At 41.2% G+C, this 25,129-nt stretch overlaps 1 protein-coding gene across 3 annotated transcripts in view; it reads left to right on the top strand.

Moving 5' to 3' along the window:
• Spata17 (spermatogenesis associated 17) overlaps nt 1-25,129 on the top strand; it is a 175,173-nt gene that overhangs the window by 104,138 nt on the left and 45,906 nt on the right. For all 3 annotated transcript variants that reach the window (XM_055609178.1, XM_055609177.1, XM_055609179.1), the window contains 2 exons: nt 9,740-9,946; nt 14,082-14,230. In XM_055609178.1, coding sequence (XP_055465153.1) covers nt 9,740-9,946; nt 14,082-14,230 — 356 coding nt within the window. The remainder of the gene's footprint in view (nt 1-9,739; nt 9,947-14,081; nt 14,231-25,129) is intronic.

A 25,129-nucleotide genomic window follows, 5' to 3' on the forward strand; every position in this document is an offset into this window, starting at 1 on the left:
TGTGTGTGTGTGTGTGTGTGTGTGTGTGTGTGTGTGTGTGTGTGTGTGTGATGTGTGCCACATGTTGAGGGCAGCCTCCCACCTCCCACCTTGTCTGAGAGAGAGCTCCGTGGCTGCTCTCCAGGCTAACTTGCGTGCACACCTCCTAGGGTTCTCCTGTGTCTGGCTCCTATTTCTCTGTGATTTCACTTTAAATTGTCGTTTTTGCCTGTGTTTTCATAGTCTCTTTGGGGCTTTCTCCTGAGTTTATCTTTTAAAGGAGATAATAAAATCAGGAAATTTATAATTTATGGTCAAATTAGAGTCAAGTTCTCATCCTTCTGAAGATCATTTCTGGCAATAACCTTGTCCCACAGTGGCCAACTTGATCTCCCCTGACTTTTTCCCCACACCTTCCCCTCCCCCCTGCTTCTCCAGTTCCTCTCTTGGTCTCAATGCCTTTTTCATTTTTATTACAAAATTCTACCTAGTGTTAGAAGAAATTCAGATATTTTTGCCACAGAGATTCAGTTCTCATAGTATGTTCTAAGTCTTTGATAACAGGCACCAAAAGATATGCACCATCAGCTAGTTATGTTAAAGTAAGTCATAGAAAGTCTTTCGAGTTCTAATCTCTTTCTTCCAAGAATTGATTCATGGGCATGAAAAGCATTTTCCATCTCTGTGCATACCTAAGATCAAGCAAGTTGGTAGCTGTTCTATATTCATTGATTTTAATTAACATTAGGGAATATTGTATTTAAATTTTTTCCTTCTAATTAACATTTCACAGGAAATGTTTTAATGTACAATATTGATGAGAACAGCAAATTCACTTCTGAAAATGCAGTTTTTTTCTACTTAGTGAAGGCAGCTATTTAAAAATATTTCCCTTTGATCATATAATAATAAAATGATTACATTTACCATACTTTTGTTTCTTCTCCTTTAAGAAATATTTGAAGAAAACACAAATTTCCCCAGAATAAAACAGGGACAACACAGTAGGTAGGAGATGCTTCTAGGGGGATTCCCCAGCATCCCTGCTTCTCCCTGCAAAGCTCTGAAGGCCCGCGATCTTCTCCAGACACGCTGAGTCCTGGGCGCGGGGGCCTCCCTGGATGCACAGGTGGATGTGGTCCTGCTGCATGGCTGAGTCCCTCAGGAGGAACGGCCGCCATCCGAGCACAGAGGCCACCTGTGGACACTCGTGAAGAAGGGCCCCTGCACGCTGCACCGCACCGTTTGAGGTCTCAGACGTCCCCTGCAGGTCACGAGTTCTAGGGTCTGCTTTCACAGGGCTTCACTCTAATATCAACGAAAACCGTTTAAAACTCTGCTTTCTTCTTCTCCCTCTGCTCTTTCCCTTTCTTTCCTTTTCTTTCCATTCCTGTTCTGTTCGGGGATGGGGGCCACTAAGGACAGAACCTAGTACCTGGTGTGTGAGAAGCCAGGGCTCCAGCTCAGAGCTACAGTGACAAAAAGCTACAAAAGGAGGCCGGTGTGGAATGTATTGGGTTCCTAAGGTTTTCTGTTGGGTTGGTTGGTTGGTTGGTTGGTTGGTTGGTTGGTTGGTTGGTTGGTTGGGTGGTTGGGTGGTTGGGGTTTTTTTTTTGATTTTGGAGTTTTCTGTTTGTTTGTTTGTTTGATTGATTGATTGATTGATTGGTAGTTGGTTGGTTGGTTTGGTTTGGTTTGGTTTGGTTTTTTGAGACAGGGTTTCTCTGTGTAGCTCTGGTTGTCCTGGAACTTATTTTGTAAATCAGAGATTTACAAACTCAGAGATTCACCTGCCTCTGCCTCCCAAGTGCTGGGATTAAAGGTTTGCACCACCATTGCCTAGCTGGGTTCCTAAGTTAAAAGGAAAAATAAGACAGCCTGGCTAGGTGGCCACTTCAGTCCCAACTACTAGGAGTCTCAGCTAGAATCATCCCCATATCCTCCTAGGAGCCTACCCTGTTGCAAGTCTCCAGCTTGTCTCAGAGATGGCCCCTTTCAGTTTCCCTTCTCCCTTCCAGCCCTCTCACCTCCCTCCTCCAATCTCCCCACATCTGATCCCCACCCTCCTTCCCAGCCAGTTCCCACACTTCATCCACTTCTGATGACGATTCTGTCTCCCCCTTCTGAGTGAGATTCAAGCATCCTCCCTTGGGCCTTCCTTGTTACTTAGTTTTTTTGGGTCTTTGGATTGTAGTATGGTTATCCTGAACTATATGACTAATAGCCACTTATAAGTGAGTACATACTATGTGTGTCTTTCTGGGTCTAGGTTACCTCACTCAGGATGATCCTTTTTAGTTCTGTCCATCTGCCTGTAAATTTCATGATTTTCTTGTTTTTAATAACTGAATAGTATTTCATTATGTAAATGTACCACATTTTCTTTATCTGTTCTTTGGTTGAGGGACATCTGGGTTGTTTCCAGTTTCTGGCTATTATGAATAAGGCTGCTATGAACATAGTTGAGCAAATGTCCTTCTGGTATGATAGAACTGTATATGACCAGGAGTGGTGTAGCTGGGTCTTAAGGTAGAATTATTCCCAATTTTCTGAGAAAGTACCAGGTTGATTTCCAAAGTGGTTGTATAAGTTTGCACTCCCACCAGCAATGGAGGAGTGTTCCCTTTTCTCCACATTCTTGCCAGCAGGTGCTGTTACTTGAGGCTTTTTGTTTTTGGGCTTTGTTTTCTTTTTTTGTTTGTTTGTTTGATTTGAGACATAATTTCTCTGTGTAGCCATGGTTCTCCTGGATTTCCTGTGTAGACCAGGCTGACCTCAAACTCACAGCAATCCCCCTACCACTGCCTTTCTGAGTACTGGGATTAAAGGCGTGCACCACCATGCACTTGAGTTGTTTTTTTATCTTTAGCCATTCTGATGAGTGTAAGATGGAATCTCAGAGTTATTTTGATTTGCATTTCCCTGGTGAGTAAGGGCGTTGAGCATGTCTTAAAGTGCTTCTTGGCCATTAGAGATTCCTCTGTTGAGAATTCTAGGTTTAGCTCTGTACCCCACTTTTTAATTGGATTATTTGGTTTGTTGGTGCTTAATTTCTTTAGGTTTTTTTTTTTTTAATATATTCTGGATATTAGCCCTCTGTCAGATGGATGGTTGGTGAAGATTTTTTCCCAATCTGCAGGCTGTCATTTTGTTCTATTGATAGTGTCCTTTGCTTTACAATAGTTTTTTAGTTTCATAAGGTCCCACTTATTGATTGTTGATCTTAAAGCCTGAGCTGTTGGTGTTCTGTTCAGGAAGTTGTCTCCTATGCCAATGAGTTCAAGACTCTTTCCTATTTTCTCTTCTATTGGATTTAGTGTATCTGGTTTTATGTTGAGGGTTTTGATCTCCTTGGACTTGAGTTTAGGGTAGGGTGATAAATATGGATCTAGAGAGAGGGGAACACCAACCCACCTACAAAACCTCTGACCCCAAACTAATCCTGCCTACAAGACATGCAAGGATAGAGATAGAGCAGAAATTGATGGGATGGCCAACCAATGACTGACCCAGCCTGAGACCCATCCCCAGGAGAGACCAAACCCCGGACACTATTAATGACACTCTGCTATGCTTACAGACAGGAGCCTAGCATGACTGCCCTCTGAGAGGTTCCACTCAGCAATGGAACAAAACAGATGCAGAGACCCATAGCCAAACATTTGGGGTCATGCAGGGAACATTGTGGAAGAAAGGGGGAGGAGGATCGAGGGACCCGCAGGGGACAAGAACTTTACAAGACCAACAAAGTCAACTAACCTAGGCCCATGAGGGTTAACAGAGACTGAAATACCAACCAGAGAGCATGCATGGATTGGACCTAGGCCACTGACATGTGTAACTGATGGGCAGCTTGGTCTCCAAGTGGGTTTCCTAGCAAGTGGAGTGGGGGCTGTCTCTGACATGGACTCAGTCGCCTGCTTTTGGATCACTTTCCCTTAGCTGGGCTGCCTTGTCTAGCCTCAGTGGAAAAGGAAGCACTTCGACCTGATGCAACCAGATGTGCCAGGGTGGGATGGTAGAGGTTGGGGGGTTCCCTTTTTCTGAGGAGAAAGAGAAGGGAGTATAGGCAAAGAGGGTAGGAGGGTGGGACTGAGGAGAGAAGAGAGTGGGCTGCATTCAGGATGTAAAGTGGATAAATAAATTTAATTTAAAAATGAAGACAGGAGTAGCTACTAAAACTACTAGGGCCCCAAATTCTCTTAACAAAGTAAAACAAATAACAATGGTTAGCTTCTTATTGATTTTTATTTGCACTGTGTCAGTACATTCATATCACATATACTCCAGTGAACGCCAGTGATGAGTTCAGCCTGAGATGCAGGAGGAGTCCCGCTGCTATAGCTGAGAGATGACCGTGCTTCCTCTAGATCCTTAGCAGGACAGTCAGGTGTGCAGAGCCTCCTGTCCACTGGGCTGCAGCAACACAGCACCGCTTTGTCCCGACAGCAGGGTAATTATTGCAGAGTAAGGTTCCTGTAACCCCTTAGCACAAGTATGTCTGATAGCTATGATGAAGTGTCTTGCCATTGTTGGTTCAGCACTCCCTACTATGGCAAGTATTTCCCTCACGGTTCTCAGGCCCACTTGTACTTTTCCAGTCATTAGGATTCTTCGCTACTGCATTTTCTTCCAAACTGTATCTGCTTAAAATTTAGTACAGAAGCACAATTTGGGTAGGCCTCCTAAAATGTGCACAGCCTGCAACGTTTATGGATTTTAAATAAAGAGGCCTGAAAATGGTTTTAGATTTTGTCCCTTTTTGTGGCAATCTGTGACTTCTGTTTGCTGAGTGACTTGAGTGACTGCAGTTTCCAAAAAGAAAAGGTGAAGTATATGAGCTAGCCTGTTCATCTGTGTTCACCTCTGTTCACTCCTGGATCTGAGCTAGCCTGTTCACCTCTGTTCACTCCTGGAATGAAGCAGCTTCCAAGACTGGGCAAATGACTGCTTCTCATGGTGAAGCCTGACATTGAAATAGCAATGACTGTGGTGTGGGAATCCGAGTATCCATATCCAGTTTCATAGTCTCCTCAGCTCCGAGAAATGTGTTCTGAAAGGAAACCTCAATAACAAAGAAATGAGAAAAGTTAGACTGCAGCACCCCTCAGGCACATGGGAACAAAGGTCAGTGTAGGAAGCACATCACAATCCTGAGACAGCACAGCAGGTGCTCCATGGAAGCCAGCACAACCTCTGCTTTCAAATCACTTGCACCTTTAAATACTTTCCCATCTAGCACTTAAGCATAAGAATAAAAACTGAGGATAAAGGAGCCTGCTGATAGATTGTTAGAAATATGGAATAGTTCAAAATATTAATGTAAGGCTAAGGGTGACTGGGTAACAAATGGTACATTTGCTCATCACTCAACCTGACATAATTAATATTCTAGGTCATGCTTAAGTTCCCATGATGGACGGTCTGAAGGGGGGAATTCAGGAAAATATATATCTATTATATAACTCATTGCCTTTTTTTTCTGACCACTCAGAATCATAGCCTTTAAAAAAAATCAGCTTTCACACCTCATTTGCCGTCTTCACCACTGGGCCACCAGTCAGCAGGCTGGCCTGTTGCAGGGAGGTCAGCGGGAAGCTATTAGCAGAGGCCCCTCCTGAGAGCTCCTGGGTCTTATTGAGTTGAATGTTAGCATGACAGTACTGCAAATAACTCAGGTAGAGGCTTTTTCTTTTTCTTTCTCTCTCTCTCTCTCTTTTTTCAAACAGTTAGCACAGATTTCCCCATAGTGTTGGTCACTCTAGGAAATTATTGCTGAAAATGAAGTCCCCAAAGCTACCATGGCAGTGGCCCTTCTAAGTTGTGAAAAATGGGGAAAGTAGAAAATATGCCATGGTCCCCCGGGGTTCCTGTGGCTTTTGTGACTCACAGAAAAGCATTCTTAACCAGGTGGATCATGGAATGTGGCAGTCAAGAAAATCATAGAGTTTTAAGTCTCCCTTGAAGAAACAATTAATAAATGGCTAACATAGCAATAAATAGGGCATTTGCTTGCTGTGAGCAACCCAGGAGGGCCAAACTGCTTTTAGGAGGTAAGTTAGCTAGTATATTAATTTCTAAAATACTGACACCTTGAAGATTTTAAATGACACATTTGAAATTCAATTAAAATGTATTTTCTATCTATATTTGATTTAAATTGCAAAGAGAATACACATGAGGAGGGCTCTATATAGTCGCACAGTATAATTTAAGAAAGCTATCATGTCTCTCAGTCTATTTGCATTTCCCATCTTGCCTATATATACACATGCGTGCAAATGCACAAGGAGATCAAGATTCCTAATGGGGCAAAGTTAATACAGATGCCAGCAGTTATTCAGGCCAATGGAGATTTTAAATAGTAAATTACAACCTTTAACTAAGTTGTATAAATCTCACAACTTAATCTGTAAGGCTGTGGAAATTTTGGAAATAAATTAACAATTAGACTGTCACCAACAAAAATGTTATTTAGTCTCTTGTATCTCTTTTCAGAGAACATATGATAATAGTTATCTTATGTCACAGTCATCTTTTCAATCTAATATTTGTTCCTTCTCATCCTCAGTACATTCTTGACCTAGAAAAGTACCCTAAAAATCATACAAAAACTTACCCCTCGATTGAGTGGCCACTAAAGCTATTGTAGACTCTCTTTCCTTGGCTGCCATTTTTTTTTCTTGTATCAGTCCACTTCGTGTGTTTTATAATAGCAAAAGTGTGTACCCTAAAATACTTTCTGTAACTTAAAAAAACTCATTCTAAAACACAATATCACTCATATGAAGAAGTAAATATCAAAGAAGACCCAATTTGAAAATAGTTTTAGGCATTAAATGTGTTTTTGTTAACTTTATATAGAATAAATTTTAGCCCTTAACTAGAAAGTAGAAGAGATATAAGGTGACTCGGTAGGTCTAATCACGGTGTCTTTGAAAGTAAACGCAAACAATGTGTTAGAGAAAAAGTGTCACGTCTGTAAATTCCTTTGGTCTCAAGTTTTTACTCATCTGCTTTCACTGCTTTGGAGAGGCAAAATGAAGAATTTGATGCGTGTTTCTGAATGGTGTATGTAGTCCTTGCTGACTGTTTGGATATATTTACTGAGTATCGGCTGTGTACCTTGTATTCTGAGGTTGCCAAAATACCCAAAGCACTGTCCCTGCTTGCAACCTGATTGCTGTGGGAAACTAAAACTAAAACGCAAAGCTAACTATGAAGTGGTAAGTTGTGTCGTGAATGACCGTTGAGCAGAGTGGTACCTCCAACTTGTTAGTGAGGGAGATGCGAGGATGAGGTCGGGTGGGGTTAGGATAGGGATGAACATTTGCTGAAGTGCTGGTCAGAAATGCCAAACTTTTCTTGGACAGTTCTTCAAAGACAGCTGTCCTAGCTGACACTGCCCTGGACCTGCAGCTCCTCTGGGGTAGCATGACAAGGGACGTTTATGAGTTAAGTACAGCATAAATGAAATGTCTATTTATTTTAAGAATAACAGAAAAGTTTAATACATTCTTTATATAATTCAGTATCTACAAAGCCCCCAAACATTTCATCCTTGAAATTTTCACTTTTCCCTAAAAATGTGAATTTGCATGAAGGCTATTTATACATGGTATATACATTGATATGTACATGTATTTTGACTATGGCTCTATGGAAATCAAACCACCAAAATAAAGTCATATCAAAGTAGGGTTTGTGACTATGCAGTTTGTGACTCGAGTGACATGAGGTCTGTAGAAAATGGACATCTGCTACACTCGAATTTCACATTTGTCACATGTGCCTCTGTGGAGCCTCTCTAGCACCGCAGACGCTGTGCTGTCTCAACTCTTCTGATGCCCTGTGAAGAGTCGGCCACAGAGCAGCGAGGGCAGCGTGACACTGCAGAAGCAGGCGCCCGGCGTGCCCACTAAGTGCACTGAGAGTTAGAGTGACAAATGGCATCCCAGATGGGCATGGAATCAGAGTGACTACCCAACTGCGGGACTTAAAATAGATGCCGTTTGCCCACATGGGGAGGGTGGCAGAAGCCAGCCCGGCTGTCCTGCCACGCCTTGTGTGGTGTGGGCATCACTACAAGGAATGGATGTGTGATGGAGAGATGGGAAAGATAGGAGAGCAGAGTTGTGCCTGTGCTGTGGAGAGAGGTGGAACTGGAGACACGATGGCAGTCACAGGTGTGAGAGAGGGCTGTGGGCGAACATGCCCTTGCCCGTCGGGGTCAGCGGGGTGGTGTGCAGCAGCCTGGAGCTTAAACAGATTCAGACTCAGCTCCCAGAACACTGCCAGGCTGCAGTATCACCTGGCTCTGAGCAGTGATGGAGCCCGAGATGAGGAATGGTTCCCTTCCTGGATTGGACCTCCTCAGAGGACCACCATGGACTGTGATGCCACAAGAGGCCCTAGTGGTGTCTATGGTCCACGCTGCTGCCCCAGTCCATCCTGAAGCCTGCGATCCATGTGGACATATGCAGTCTGTGCCACTGACTGAAACCTAGGTGATGTCCTTGGCCTTTGTTGCCTCTGGGGTCCGTGTTGATATGAGTGGCCTGTGTAGTCACTTTAGGCCATGTTGATGTTTGTGGTCCATGCAGCTGCTGGCCATGTGTGGGTCCATGGTCCTGATGAAGCAGAGGGCCATGACCCATGTCGGTGGCACATGTTGCCATCCAAAGCCATGCAGGTGTCCATGGTTCATGCTGCTGCCTGAAACCATGCTTATGTACATGGGCCATGCTGCCCCCTGGGGGCCATGTTGAAGTGAGTGGCCCATGCAGCTGCCTGGGGCCATGCTGATGTCCATTGCCCGTGTTATCATCTAACATCTGAGGCCTCCTTGAAGGTCCATGGTCCAGGCTGCCTCTGAGAGCCTTGTTTGGGTCCATGGGCCTACTGCAGCCAAAGGCTATGAGAGTGGTCTGTGATGTCAACAGCTCTGCAGAAGCCCATGATCCACGCTCCCTCTGACTGCCAAGAACAAGGAAGCTACTTTTGCAGAGCTATTGATGGCTGCAGGCACACAGTTGAGAAAGAGGGACCGGAAGGCTTCTGTGACAACTCCCTCCACCCCCAGAGAAACAGTCTAAACAGGAAGCCATCAAAGAGACCTCTTAAAAAGTGTGGTGAAGATGCTGAAGTGTAGCTCTCTACACTTGATGGCATCTGGTGAGGGTGTGAGAGAAGGACTCAGTTATATTTAAGAGCAGGCCACAGAGTTTGACCATGCGGGGGTCGTGAGGGTGGGGTGGAACAGACATGAAAGGACTGGGAAGTGAGTGTGATGGGGTGTATGATGTCAAATTTCCAAAGAATTAACAAAAATATTGTGTTGAAAACAATGTCACTTGGGTGTGCAATGATGAGTAATTCAAATAACCAAGTATTGATTACATAATTAATACCCTAAACTTGTCCAAACATTCTGTATTTGCCTTCATGTAAATGAAGGTATGGCTTATTGATACAGTTTAAAACACGTAACTGCCAAAAATACAAAATGGATGGCTTAAGACTCTTCTATTATTTTTCCTCAAATATAATTTCAGACTGAGTTTTTAATACATTTACTCTGCAATCCTGAAAGTTGCTAAGATTATTGGTCTATACCAGATACAAAAAGACAGTGTTTTCTAAATTCTTCTCTAGTAAATCTACCCCCTATTAAGCACCAAAGTTGTAGTTTAAAATATTTCCCCTTAACTGGATAAAAACAATTTTATATGTAAATTAAAGAAATTGTGTTTGTCTTCAGATTCCAGGTGTATTTAATTCACCTTTCCGAAAACAGCCTGACCCATGGGAGCTGCGGCTGCAGAAGGTAAAGCCTCTACCACAGCCAGCAGGCACTGTTACAAAGAGCAAGTCCTGCCACAGTCTCAGAAGCTGGCTGGCCTGCACCAGCGCCCGCTCCTTTCCTCATTCAGCAAGTCTGCCGCCTATCGACAGGAAGCGGTGTCAGGTACTGTGTCTGTCCGTCATTACATTCTTACCCTCACTCCTCTCCTAGCCCTTTCCTGTGGTAAAATGTGCCTATTATGACATTCGTTAATGTCACCCAAAATACCCAAAGCACTGTCCATTTTTGTAGCATCAGGTTAGTTAATGCTGTTGGTTGACCACTACTGACATCACCCACATACAAACTTTCTATCTTGCCAGCCTCAGCCTCTTCAAAACATTCTCCAATTTCTTTTTCTTCATCCCATCATGGCCTATTTCACTTATCTCAGTGTCCTTAAGGCCCATCAAAATATATCAGAATGTCATTCCTTTTTAAATTATATACATAAAATTTCAGCATACATGTATATGCCTGTTTATCTGTTCATGACTCAAGGATATGATCACTGTTTTGTTAGCTACATTAAAAATACCTCCCAAACCTGCATACTACACACACCTCAATGAAACAGCTCGCACATATTTTCTCTATCCTGTGGGAACCCTTTTTCCTCTTTCCGTGGATGATTAAAAATGTTTTGTATTTGAGGGTAAAGTTTTTTCTTATAAAGACAACTTTGAGTAAGAAACATGTCACTTTAAAGTGGTTATCAGAGAAGTTGGCACGTAGTTCGCTGGTTTTGGACATGGAACTGAGCACGGATTACTTAGAACACAGGTTGCTGCTCTGTTACTGCTGAAAATGTGTTCATGTGCTATCCAGCTATTGTCAGATGATATACATATTTATGAACTATTTTAAATGTGACTTGTGTTTGAGTCACTTAAAAAGTGCCACTTTGAGGACTGGAGATGCTCCAAAGTTTCCCAGCACAGGTGGGGAATCTTGACTCTCCTGGAGCTGGTGGAAAATCCCTCCTGGACTTCAGGGTAGGCATGGAGAAAGGGAAGGACACTTGTTACAATCTAAAGAGTCCCAGAGGGAAAACTCTGTGGGCCCTTCAGTACTTCAGCTGCAGAAGAAAGATGCCAACAGCTGATAGGGACCTGCAGCTGGGTTGGGTTTGACTCTGACTGTTAGACCTCTGTGCATTAGCTTCCTGCACATATAAAGGCCTAAAGCAAAGTGAATTTGCTTTCCCATAGCATCCCTAGGTCAGTACCTCTGACTCTAGTCCACTTAGGAGTGTAGTCAGGTGTCCACCAGGCTGTGGCTTCTTCTGAAGTCTTGAGTGGGCTGTAAGGGACAGGAGGGCAAGGAGATCCTCTTGGTTGGTTCCTTCATCTACATGGCTAGTTGTTGCCATGTTATTGTTTTCCTCACAGTGTCCAGCCCACAAAGCTGCCATATAGCATGGCTGCTGGCTTCCCTCAAAGGGAGCCATCCTAGAGAAAGAGGAAAGCTCTCAAAAGCAGGATCTCAGAGGCTGGACTTGACTTCCCATGCTATGTGCCCACTATGTTTATTCAAGATGAGTAGGCTGTCCCCATCAAGGATGAGAGACTACTCAGCAGAGAATCTCATGAAGCAGGGCCTGCTGAGGACATTCCTAGAGACTACCTTTCCCTGCCCGACACCAAGTCAGCTCTCACTAGGACTGCCTGTACTCTTTCCTACACTGCTTATCCGAGATGTATTTCTGTTCTCTGTCCTCAATTGCCTTTATTTGCATAGTTTCCTCTCTTAAAACTACTAACAGAATAAATGCTGTTGACTGATATTTTTACAACATTTTACAGGGATGTTGTAAAACATCTCTACTGACACGTACATTATATTCATTTCTCACTTCTTCCTCTTTTCTCTTCTCTTACTTGTAGTCGTTTTCTGTTCTTCCCTCCTTCCTCCTCTCCTCTACCTCACGATCCCTCTTTCTCTGCGCATGTTCTTCCATCATAGTCTTTCTCACATCCTTTCTTCTTCCATCTTTCTGTAATGCACTTCCTTTCTTTTCCTACTAGCCTTGTTTCTTTCCTATGTCTTCTTTTCCCTCTTTTCTCGTGGCTTTCCTTTTATTCACAGTAGGGTTGTTTTCTATTGTTTTCTGGGCCACATCTCCTTTATTCAGTAACAAAGGTGCCTACACACTGAAGACATTTAAGACTGTCCGATGCCAGTGTCTAAACACAGCATTTGGAATTTGGAAGGGGATTTCCTGAATATAGGGGACAACACTACACACCTTCCAGAGATTGTTGGTTAGAAGTGATGGCCATAGAAATATCTAAAACATGAAGTTATATCCAAAGTGGTGTAGCAGCCTGTGCTACTTCAGGAAGGAGTGGGACCAGGCACGCCTGTGATCCTAAAGGTGGCAACAGGGCCTCGGCAGATGTTGTTTCCTCACCAAGGAGGTGAGCCATCGAGCTCACAGGCAGTGTGCTGGGATCTGAGACTGAAGACCAGGAGAGGAACTTATTCTCATTATGTCATTGCTTAAAGGAGGTTCTTCTGACTCCCTGTCCTCCAGGGAACTCCTAAGCCCTAACAGACAGCAGGGGAGATTGGGGTGGATGTGTGTTTGCACTCCTACAGAGGGTTAAAACTTCTGCTGAGGAAACTCTAACTTCACATGGGGGCTGACCTGGTCAAAGTCTCAACTTTTAAACTTTATTTATGTGATGTTTTTATCATCTAGAAGCCCTTTCAATTGTCTTTTTGAAACCAAGAAGGCTCCCTGCTACTTTTGAGCAGTATCATGTTCTTATTGCCACACAAGAGTGTCGCACTGCACGTCCTAAAGGGACCCTCAAGTCGTGCTTCTCACTCTGTCCTACACAGTGGCCCACAGAAGTCACCAACACCATTCGCCAACCAAATACCAATTCTTCAAACCACTGGACTTGTCGAAAGGCGAAAGAGTCCAATTTAACACTTGTGCTGTCTTGATAGCAGATTGGAATGGGGATCGTGTATCTTTAAAAAGCAAACTTCCAGTACAAATGCATTAACAACTTTCAAATAGAGCAGCCCTCCTGTCCTGCTGCAGAGAGTCCTGGGTGATGCTGATCTGCCATTTGTGTTATTTACGGTCCATGACTTTTATGGTAACTGGTTCCTATTATTGGTTTCTATTAATGTAAAACATAAGTGAACATAAATGAGGCGTGAATCATTTCTTTTTATTAGCCCACAGTCTTCACCCAGTGCTTGCAGAACCTCCAGCTGTGTCTTCTTAGTAATAACCTATCTAAAGGAGACATTTTTAAGAATATGGAATGTCATTAGAAATCTTTGTCCATTTTGTATTATTCCTCTCCAACACAATGGTGAAAAAAATAGCAAATAGCATGTTGTAAATGACGCAGCACATATCTGCACTGCCTTTGGTTCACGTATGCTGGTCAGGATGCTGGCTGGCCGGCCAGTGTGCTTAGGGTCCTACAGTAACTAAGTCCTCACCTTACTGGACAGGAGTCTGCGCTGCGAGTCACCCTGGCCTCCACTGTGGGCTCTCTCCTCCCAGCTTTAGCCCTGAAAGACTGCTCTTACTACCAGAGCCACTGAGCATCCGAATTCAGATTAAAAAAAAAAAAAGGATGAACAGTGTGGCATCTGTGCTTAGAGAATAAACAAATAAACACAAGATTTGGTGCCCACATAAAGGCTTTTATTTAATGTATACTAGAACCTTTGGAAAATTAATGCTTATCTCTTCATGTTTTTACTAACTTAAAAAGAAAAAAATACACACTTTAATTGTATTGGATGCAGTGTGCAAATAAAGTTACAGTGTAAAGCAACTGGAACCATGGGTTTGCTGGCCCCATGTGAAAACCTTTTTGATGTGCTGAGGAACTTTTGCCAAGTCTGAAACAGTTTTAAGATGATCACTTTAATGAGAGAGAATAGCGCTAGAAGATAAATGATATTATTTTTTGTTTGTTTCTTCGCTTTTTCAAGACAGGCTTTCTTCAGTGTAGCCCTAGCTATCCTGGAACTTGCTCTGTAGACCAGGATGTCCTTAACTCAGAGATTTGCCTGCCTCTGCCCCCTGAATGCTGGGATTAAAGGCATAAGCCACCACCACCTTTTTTTTTTTTTTTTTTTTTGCTTGTTATATTTCTGAGAAAAAAAATTATTTAAAAATAATTAAATAAACTTGTTATATTTTGCAGAAGTTTAGCATCACAATTGTCAACGTGTCTGGGCCTCTCCCATGGTGAAACACATTTGCCCTGTTTTTTTTTAGGGACCCTTCCGAGACATCAATGAAGTTTGGCAGCAGCGTTACAAGCCTCTGGAGCCCACCCTGAGGGTGGCAGAACCCATCAACCACTTGCAACTGGCCAGAGAGGCATTGAAGGTAGAGGAAGAGATGCGTAACGTGAATGACAAGATGTGAGTACTTAGCTGGGCCATGTTTGCTGACATGCTTTTATTGTGCAGAAAGGTAAAGTCCCTCTCTGCCTGTTTAGGGGCAATCGTTGTCAGCACACAATGCTGTGGGAGAGAGCAATATTGATGGTAAAAATGTATACTCTCCTCACAGGCAAATGTGGATCTATATGCTCTCCCCTTACCTGGCGTTTGTGTGTGTGCTTCTCAAAGGAGAGGATACCAGAGATCCTTTCAGAGGGACAATGGCAGCACGTATTTGTTTGTTTGTGATGCTTTCAAAATGCCACATAACAAAGCAAGTACACCTTCTGTGGACTGCTTGTGTCTGAACACAACAGTGCAATGCAGTTTTTGTTTTTTTGTTTTTTGAGTTAGGAAACGAAAGAGGTTAGTTTATAACTGTGGAGGATAAAAGCGTGGAGGCTAACACAGGCTCCATAGTCTTTACCACTGTCAGCCTAGTCAGTGGTAAATTGTTTTAATAGTATTAGCGACATGGCTCTTAACACAGAACATCTTTCTCTTTGATGTTTCCTTTCTCTTCTGGAGTTTTGCCCACAGCAGTCCTGTGTAACTTATAGCAGATCATTGTAAATCCAGAATGGTCTTATTGTGATTATTGTTATTATCCTTGACTGTCTGATATAGTCAGTATTGCACTGTATCTTACAGTATTTTAGCATTTAATGTACTAAAAGATAATGGTAATAATACAAGTGATTTTAATTATGATGTAATAATTGAGTAGGATATAAATTACTACCATAAATTCCTATATAATAGCATACTATAACATATAAAATGCCATAGACAATAACTACTAACCATCACTGTATGGAACATGGCAATAACTCTTACAATAGTAATTACAAATTCATTAAAATGTGTTTTACAAAGAAACAAGAGTGACCTTTCTCCTTCACTGTGAATTTCAAACATTACAACAGTCAAGAATAATACATATGACTAATTAGGATAAAGAAGCTTTAAACAAATCCTGAATAATAAAAATCTTCAGAAACTTAGATACAAATAAAATGGTCATGCATCCTAAGGGATTAGCTAGATTTTAATTTTAGAACCACAATTTGTCATGAAAATGACTGTAACTTATGAGTATATTGTGTCAGTATCTGATCAAGTTAACCCGATGTATCAAAAATTAAAAAAAATACCTTTGCCAATTAGTTTTGGGGAAAATATATAGATTTACCTCTAAAATTACATAAGATGCTGCTGCCCAAATTTGAACAAAACATTTAGCATAGTCATAAATATGTAAACAGGTATGTCCTAAAATTATTTTTGCTTTTATTTTGAGATGGTGCCTTGCTGTGTGGCCTAGGCTAGTCCTAACCTTGGCTTCTCCTTCCTTATCCTCCTTTGTGCTGGTCCCAGGTATACCATGATCCCCAGTTCAGGATTACTTTTCTGTTTTCAACAATGCAAAGCTTAAGAAAGGGAAGACAACTACCAGCACTGTTGGTGCTGCTGGCTGTCCCACCGATGCACGCGTAGAGGCCAGTGTGTTCTAAGGCTTCATGGTGCCTTCATTTAGAGTATTTTTGGTCAGCCTTGAAAGGTCAAACATCAGTGTTATCCCAAAAGGAGGTGCTTGGAGACTCCCCAGACCACCGGTAAGTAATGTGTGTCCCTGTGATCTTCATACCTGCTGAAGCCTTAGGACACTGAGGAGGATTCTGAGATTAACAAGCCTCTCAGAAACAAGGTGAGTCAGAACTGCTGAAGAACTCATTGAGAAGTTCAGACCATTGAAGCTTTTAGCAGCCTGTCTAAGCAGTTGCTTTCATGGCTTGAAATACGGATGCTTTGTAGCTTTTTCGGAAACACTTGCATTGTGTGTGGTGGATAACCCCAATTGTATCACATGGAGAAATGTCAGCACTAGGCTCTAGGCCTCTGCTTATGATAATTTCATGATGAAAGTACCACAGAGATGTATTTTTAAATGTGGAGGACCCTCTTCCTACATTCACAAATTACCATGAGAAGTCAAAGGAAGGATGTCTGTTACCAGCCTACGGCTTGTTCAGTGACCATCTATGTGTCAGTCAGGACCCAAGGGCCACATAGGGAGCACTTCATGTGTGGTTTTGATGCAGAGCGCCTTTTGTTTTCATGTTGTCATCAAGCTGACATTGCATTTTATTCGGAGGAATTAGAATGGCGTGAGTTCAAATCTTGCCTTCACTTCAGCTGTATGCTCTTATGATTCCCCTCGATCAGCGTGTGCTCTTACGACTCGCCCACATCAGCAGGATGCTCTTAATCCTCTTAGGAAAGGAATTTCACCACTCCATGCCTCTATTTCTTGGTCTGTCTGAAGGATAGGAGTGTTACCTATTGTATTAATGAGAGCTAGTAATGTAGAATGATCTAAATAAAAACAACCATTAATTATTGGGGCTGGAAAAGATTGCTTAGTGGGTAATAATATTTGCTGTGTAAGCCAAGGACCAGAGTTCAGATCATCAGCACTCTGAAAAGGTGGCCATGTGCATGTATGAAATAAACAAACAACATGAAACAAAAAAAATGTCAAACAATGCCAAAATGATACAAAAAGTTCACACAGATACACTTTAGCTCATTTGGCGTTGTCCTACTACTCTGGGCATGAGATCTACTCTACAGTGTAATGCATATATACCCAGTGAGACACCATTGGAGAAAACCAATTCTTCCTTTGTCAGGGTCTATCAGTTGCAGAAAGCTTCTTGGGTAGGGGTGGGATCCTGTGTCCACTTCTACCTCTTCTGGGACCCCATCTAGCTTGAACCTGTGAAGGTTTTATCAGTGTTGCCAGAGCCTCTCTGAGCTCATATATGTGTCATCCTGATAAGTCTAGAAGACACCGTTTCCTTGGAGTCATCCACCACACCTGATCTTTAAACCTTTCCACCTCTTCTGCATAGCTTCCTGAGCCTTCAGGGAAGGGTTTTGATGAAGACATTCCACTTAGTGCTCCAAAGTCTCTCAACTTCCTTAAATTGTCCAGTTGTGGGTCTCTGTTAATTCCCAACAGTTACAGTTCAGTGAGGCTAACCTGTGAGCATAGCAGAATGCAATTTGGAATTGTTTTATCGCTATGTTCATTTAACAAAATAACAGTCATATATTTTCACTAGACCCATTTCCTGTTTAGTCATATGTTCTTGGATACTTTAGCAGTGTTAGGTATGGGTTTCAGCTCATGGAGTAGGCCTTATATACAATTTTAGAAGTGATTTGTTGTTCCTGTAATGCCTGTGCCACCATCACACCAATATTTCTTGAAGACAGGTTGCTGTTGTAAGTCAGAGGATTTGCAGCTGAGTGATAGTGATGATTACATTTCTCCCCTGGTACTGTGCAGATTACCTTCTAGGACCATGATTACTAATCAATAGTTTTTAGTTGTGTAGCATCTCCACGTCTGTGTGTTTGATGACATGAGTGTTGTCTTTTATAATAGGGCCTTACTATCAGGTTGTGGAGAACAACCAATAACCCTGACAATAGCTTCTGATGTTCGCTGGTTTCCATGGAGCCCACTTGGTGGACAACAAGATATAACCCATTCCTGGCACTGAAGGTTTTACTTGGTAGCATAAGATACATAGTTGGAGCATTCTCTCCTCTCTTATTTGGTGACTCAATTTAGATTTCTTTCATTTATGTATACATTTTAAAGGGCTTCAATAGTAGTAGGTTTCAATATGTTTTCTTCAAGTGACCTTTAGTATTAGTTGTCCCTCCTGTCCTTCCATCCATCTCCCCATTTAATCTTCCTATTCTAATTTGTTCTTTGTATCTCCCCCATATATTACATTTCTTCCTTGGCAGATCCTCCTCCTCTCTTCACTAGTTCTTACTAGGTACCTAACCTCTATAGTTATTCAGATTGTAGCACAACATGTAGAAAACTTCCCATATGTAAGAGAAAATATACAACGTTTACTGGGAGAAGTCTGGAGTACCTCACTCAGAATTTTGTGTAGCTGCAAATTTCATTTTAATTTTATTTTTCTTAACTAAAACTTTGCATTGTATGAATGTACCACATTTTCATTATCCATTCATCAGTTGATGGTCATCTATGCTGCTTCCAATTGCTCTAGCTATGATGAGTAGAAAGCAGTAATGAACTTGGCTTACATGGGACTGCTAGTCAATGCTGAAATACTTCGAGACCTTTTCTAGTGTTTCTAAAGGTCTGCATCTTTTCATAGGCACTATTTAGGCAAAATGTTATAGGAAAAGGTTAAAGACTAGATTAAACTAGCAGCAGCCTTTTAAAAGACATTAAAATATGCTACATATGGATAAGATCTGTGTTTATCATTAAAGAATACTAAAAAGCAAGGAAACAATCCATTGCTGATTAACAAAAGAATACCGTGGACATTTATAATTTCCATGTTTCTGAACTGTTATATATTATGATAACAGGCATTATCATATATTTTTTTTGTTTCCTTTACAATTCAACTTGTATTTGTAACTCACTTATTTTAATTACTAGCACAGTGTTCAGCATTTATTACTCAGCAGAGCCCCTTAAAGTTAAAATCAGAAGTGAAAAGGGGGACATAACATCAGACACTGAGGAAATCCAAACAATCACTAAGTCTTACTTCAAAAGCCTGTATACCACAAAATTTGAAAATGTAAATGAAATGGACAATTTTCTTGATAGATTCCACTTACCAAAGCTGAATCAAGACCAGGTAAATAAATTGAATAATCCAATATCCCCTAAGGAAATAGAAGCTGTCATCAAAAGTATATCATCCAAAAAAAGCCCATGGCCAGATGGTGTCAGCACAGAATTCTACCAGACCTTCAAAGAAGAGCTAACACCAATACTCTTCAAACTATTCCATAAAATAGAAACAGAAGGAACATTACCAAACTCATTCTATGAAGCCACAGCCACCTTAACGTAAACCTTGCAAAGACCCAACAAAGGAAGAATTTCAGGCCAATCTGATGCAAAAATACTCAACAAAATACTTGCAAAATGAATCCAAGAACATATAAAAGATATCATCCACTATGACCAAGTAGGCTTCATTCCAGGTATGCAGGAGTGGTTCAATATATGGAAATCCATCAATGTAATCTACCATATAAATAAACTGAAAGAAAAAAAATTATAATCTCCTTAGGTGCTGAAAAAGCATTTGATAAAATCCAACGTTTGTTTATTTCTAAAGTCCTGGAGAGATCGGGGATATGAGCCACATACCTAAACATAGTAAAGACAATATACAGCAAGTCTATAGCCAACATCAAACTACATGGAGAGAAACTTAAATTAATCTCACTGAAATCAGGGACAAGGAAAGGCTGCCCACTCTCCCTATATCTCTTCATCGTAGTTCTTGAAGTCCTTGCTAGAGCAATAAGACAATTAAAGGAGATCAAGGGGATTCAAATTGGAAAGGAAGCAGTCTAAGTATCACTATTTGCAGATGATATGATAGTACACATGAGTTACCCCAAAAATTCTACCAGGGAACACCTATAGCTGATAAACACCCTCAGCAAAGTGGCTGGGTACAAAATTAACTCAAAAAATCAATAGCCCTCCTGTATACAAAAACAAATGGACTGAGAAAGAAATTAGGGAAACAACACCCTTCACAATAAAAGATATAAAGTACCTTGGTGTACCTCTAACTTGTATGAAAAAAACAAAGACTTGTATGAAAAAAAACTTCAAGTCTCTGAAGAAAACAATAGAAAATCTCAGAAGATGGAAAGATCTCCCATGTTCTGGCTTGGCAGGATTAACATAGTAAAATACCAAAAGCAATCTACAGATTCAATGGAATTCCCATCAAATCACAAACACAATTCTTCACAGACCTTGAAAAAAAATTTCATATGGGATAACAAGAAATCCAGAATCACTAAAACAATTGTCTACAATAAAAGATCTTCTGAAGGTATCTCCATCCATCATCTCAAGCTGTACTATAGAACAACAATAATAAAAATCTGCATGGTACTGGCATAGAAACAGAATGTGTGGATCAATTGAATCAAACAGAAGATCCAGAAATAAACCCATACCCTTATGGACACTTGATTTTTGACAAAGAGGCCAAAAAAATCATACAATGTAAAAAAAAGATAGCATCTTCATCAAATGGTGCTGGTATAACTGGATAGCTACATATAGAAAAATGCAAATATATTCATACTTAACATCCTTCACAAAATAAAGTCCAAGTGGATCAAAGACCTCAATATAAAACCAGACACACTAATCCTATTAGTAGAAAAAGTGGGGAAGAGCATTGAACTTATTGACACAGGAGACAACTTCCTGAGCAGACCACCAACAGCACAGGCTCTAAGATCAACAATCAATAAACGGGACCTCATGAAACTGAAAGGCTTCTGTACAGCAAAGGGCACTGTCATCAGAACAAAACAACAGCCTACAGACTGGGAAAGGATCTTCATCAACCCTATATGTGACAGAAGGCTAATATCCAGAATATATAAAGAACTCAAGAAGTTAAACAGCAACAAATCAAGTAATCTAACTTAAAAAATGGGGTACAGAAATAAACAGACAATTCTCAACAGAGGAATATTGACTTGGCAGAGAAACACTTAATGAAATGCTCAACATCCTTAGCCATCAGGGAAATGCAACTCAAAACGACCCTAAGATTTCACCTTACACCTATCAGAATGGCAAAGATCAAAAATTCAAGTGACAAAACATGCTGGTAAGGATGTGGAGAAAGGGGAACCCTCCTCCATTGCTGGTGGGATTGTAAACCACTCTGGAAATCAATCTGACACTCTCTCAGACAATTAGGAATAGTACTACCTCAAGATCCAGCTACACCACTCCTAGGCATATATCCAAAATATGCTAGAGTACACAAGTGCATTAGCTCAACCATGTTCATAACAGCTTTATTCATAATAGACAGAACCTGGAAACAACCCAGATGCCCCTCAACAGAGGAATGGAGGCAGAAAGTATGGTACATTTACACCATGGAATACTACTCAGCAATTAAAAACGATGAAATCATGAAATTTGCAGACCAATGGTGGGAACTAGAAAAGATAATCCTGAATGGGATATCCCAGAAGCAGAAAGACACACAAGATATATACTCACTTATAAGTGGATATTAGACATGTAATATAGGATAAACATACTAAAATCTGTACACTTAAAGAAGCTAATCAAGAAGGAAGACCCTGAGTAAGATGCTCAATCCTCATTCAGAAAGGCAAATGGGATAGACATCGGAAGAGGGAGAAAACAGGAAACAGGACAGGATCCTACTACAGAGGGCCTCTGAAAGACTCTACCCAGCAGGGTATCAAAGCAGATGCTGAGACTCTATAGCCAAACTTTGGGCAGAGTGCAGGGGATCTTATGAAAGAAAGGGGAAATAGAAAGACCTGGAGGGGACAGGAGTTCAACAAGGAAAGCAACAGAACCAAAACATCTGAGCCTAAGGGTCTTTTCTGAGACTGATACTCCAACCAAGTACCATTCATGGAGATAACCTAGAACCCCTGCACAGATGTAGCCCATGGCAGTTCAGTCTCCAAGTGGGTTTCCTAGTAAGGGGAGCAGGGACTGTCTCTTATATGAACTCAGTGGCTGGCTCTTTGATCACCTCCTCCTCATGGTGGGCAGCCTTACCAGGCCACAGAGGAAGACTATGAAAGACTGTCCTGATGAGACCTGATAGGCTAGGGTAGGATGGAAGGGGAGGAGGACTGCCCCTATCAGTGGACTGGGGAAGGGGCAGGGGAGGATAAAAAGGAGGGAGGGCGGGATTGGGAGGGCTCGAGGGAGGGAGCTACAGCGGGGATACAAAGTGAATAAAGTATAATAAATAAAATTTTAAAAGTGGAAATAAATAAATAGAAAAAACTAGAAAAAAATAATAAAGTTAAAATACAAAATACACAGACTACTCCAAAGATGCAGGGAGAGAACAGTTTCTGTGCATTTGCATTAGCCGTGGGTGCCGCAGGGCACACCCGAGCCTGATTACTCTGTTCCTAACGATTCCTAGGCCTCTTCCAGCTCCTTTCGACTAGAAATTCACAAAGTGCTGCCTTCCTTTCTCTAGCTTAATTTTCTAATGGCACTGGGGATATAGATAATAAGCTTTTGTAATTAAGATGCTCTATAATCTGTCTATAAAAAAAAAAAACCTTTATTCCACTAGCATGTGGTAAGCGGTATGCTCTCTTGTTGACCAGGCTCTTTGGAGAAACAAAATGGTCTTCACTACATGACCACAAAACACTAGAGTTCTATCTTTAAAGCCCTCAAAATAAAAAGAAGTTTGACTTTTGTAGGACTGTGTAATTCAGTCCTTTATATCTTGTTTAGCAATATACTTGAGAATATTACATGTAGTCTATGTAATTAGATGAAACACTGGGAGGTGTTTTATTCCTTTTGTCAGCCCTTGTCATAAGTGTACCAACTCTTTTAACAGAGTGCCTAATGTACAAAGGAAAAGTTAACTGACTGAATTTTCTGTGCTGTGATACCTGTAGAGTTTTTCTGTGTCATATTCACATATATCCTTGTGTTGGAACATCTTAACACCCAAATGTTTGTTCTCTCATAGCCCTCATATATTCCCACATAATGCTTAGTGCATTTCCATTTAGAGTTTAAAAGTGTACGAAAGACTAGAAGAGACCTGAGGGCTGTTACCCAGGTAAAGTGAGGACAGGAACATAGGAGATGGCATGAATGAAACCATTGCAGTGCCTGAAGCACCCAGCTCAGTGGTTCACTTTGCTCTCTGAGGTACCTTGTGAATGACTACAGAAGACTCAGTTAATGGTTTTCCAGTCATAATTGTGGAAAAGGATTTATTTTGCTTAACTTGAATTATCAAACTGGCCCACTGAGATGATACCCCGAGAACACAGACATATTAAGTCAGGGGACACATCCCATCAGCACTTGAATCAAGGATAGATTGGAGAAGCCTGTGTCACTTGAGGCAGATACATGCCTTATGAGATTGGCCATGAGCAAGAATTCCTGACTGAGGAGAGCAAAAGCCATTGAAAGACTTGATGGCTTCTGACTTAGATGGCTGACTAAATGGTGATGGCCTTAAAAATGGCAAGCAAAGATGGGTTAATAAGATAGGCAGTTGATTGATAGGCAGCAGCACTGCTTGTAATTCGAGTCTCTACTGTGCACTGCTGAGCATCACTGTGTGCACTGGAAAAGGCTGCTCTCTTGTTAAAGAAAGACCTGGTTCTGCTGGGAGAGACATAGAGGTCATTAGTGTAGAACTGGTGGCTAAAACCATGGTGATGAAAATATGCCCTTCTCCTCCTAGGACAGACTATACACAGAAGATTAAATACAGGTTTCTGGAATTTGCTTTAGTGTTGGGGAGCTGGTTCTTTATCAGGGAAACTAAAATGTATGTCGACTTGGGGTTTACTCCACAGGGAGTTCTGCTCATAGGCATACGGTATTTGGAAAATATTTCCAGTTGAGTCTAAGCCACAGATCTGACTAATTTAAGCTATTGGCAGAGCAACATACATAGACACACACACACACAGGCACACACAAATAACTATCACCAGCTTCCTGACTGTGTTCATCTTTTCTTAATCGACTACCAAGGCAAAAGTCCTAACCTGCCACCAGTCCCTAGCTCCCTTGAGTAAAGAACACCAACATACATTCATAAACAAACGTAGCCTTACTCTATTCATTTGTTGCCTCTTGTGCTTATATCCACAAACATCACATTTTATTTGTGTGCACTCCCCCAGATCCCTGCCCCCTCCTGTAAGGATAATTCCATTCAAGTATCCTGTATCTTCCACCCCTATATCTGTATCTTTCAAAGGGATAATTGTATAGAAATATCTCTTTTGTGTCAGTTAAATGAACAAACATTCAGGCAATGGAGAAACAAGACTGGTTGGAATCAGTGGATTCTGCTGTCTAGGAGAGACAAGAGTTAAACTGGGCTCTGAGGATGAACAGTGGGTCATTTCAATAGGAGGAACATGCCCAGAGGCAGGATGGGAGTAGAAGATCAAAGGGTAGGTAGGGTTCAGAAAAGAGTGGACAGATGGAATGCAGTGCAAAAAGTCCAAGCAAAGCTGAAGATATGAGGCGTGAATAAACAGGAGATTGAGCTTCATGATTTGAATTATCCGTCAGCAAAAATGAATGGGTTGGTGGAAAACCTAGAATTATGAAAGACAGTAATAAGATTATATGAAAAGAGGGAAAGTTAAACAGGGTTGTAAAGGAAAAAGAAGAGTAATTTGTTGGTATTGTGTGGAAAATTATATTAAGCATATTAACATTCAGTGTCCATTACAATAGATCATTTTTTCTGAAGTCATTTTTAACTACTGCTTCCTGATTCTACTGCTTACTGATTCCTGTATATTTTTGAATATACAGTTTATACACATATCTACACTTTCTTAAGAGCACACATATATGTACCTTCAATGAATCACTGTGTCTGAATGAAAGTAGGATTAATTCATGGGCCTTATCCATACCTTTATTTTTCACATAATCAAATTTTGCACAGACACAAAAGAAAATGTATTGAGATGCCATTCAAGGAGAGACAAAAACTAAAACGCAGCCACTCATAACACCATCTATGAGTACTCAGGGACACTGGGGCCACATTAATTCTACATGTCTGTGATGTCCATCGCATGTACAAATTAGCATTGGAAAGACCACAGTTTGTCTTCATGAAAGCTGTGTTCCCTGCATAAATGCTTCATGACTCCATAATTAACTTTGTAAACTTCAAAGCTTTCTATTTGAGTTTTTAAAATGTTAAATATTATTGAAAAATATAAAGCAGCTCATTGGCAAAA

Source organism: Psammomys obesus, unplaced genomic scaffold (assembly GCF_907164565.1).
Source record: "Psammomys obesus unplaced genomic scaffold, mPsaObe1.curated_primary_1811, whole genome shotgun sequence".
NCBI classification, from domain to species: domain Eukaryota; kingdom Metazoa; phylum Chordata; class Mammalia; order Rodentia; family Muridae; genus Psammomys; species Psammomys obesus.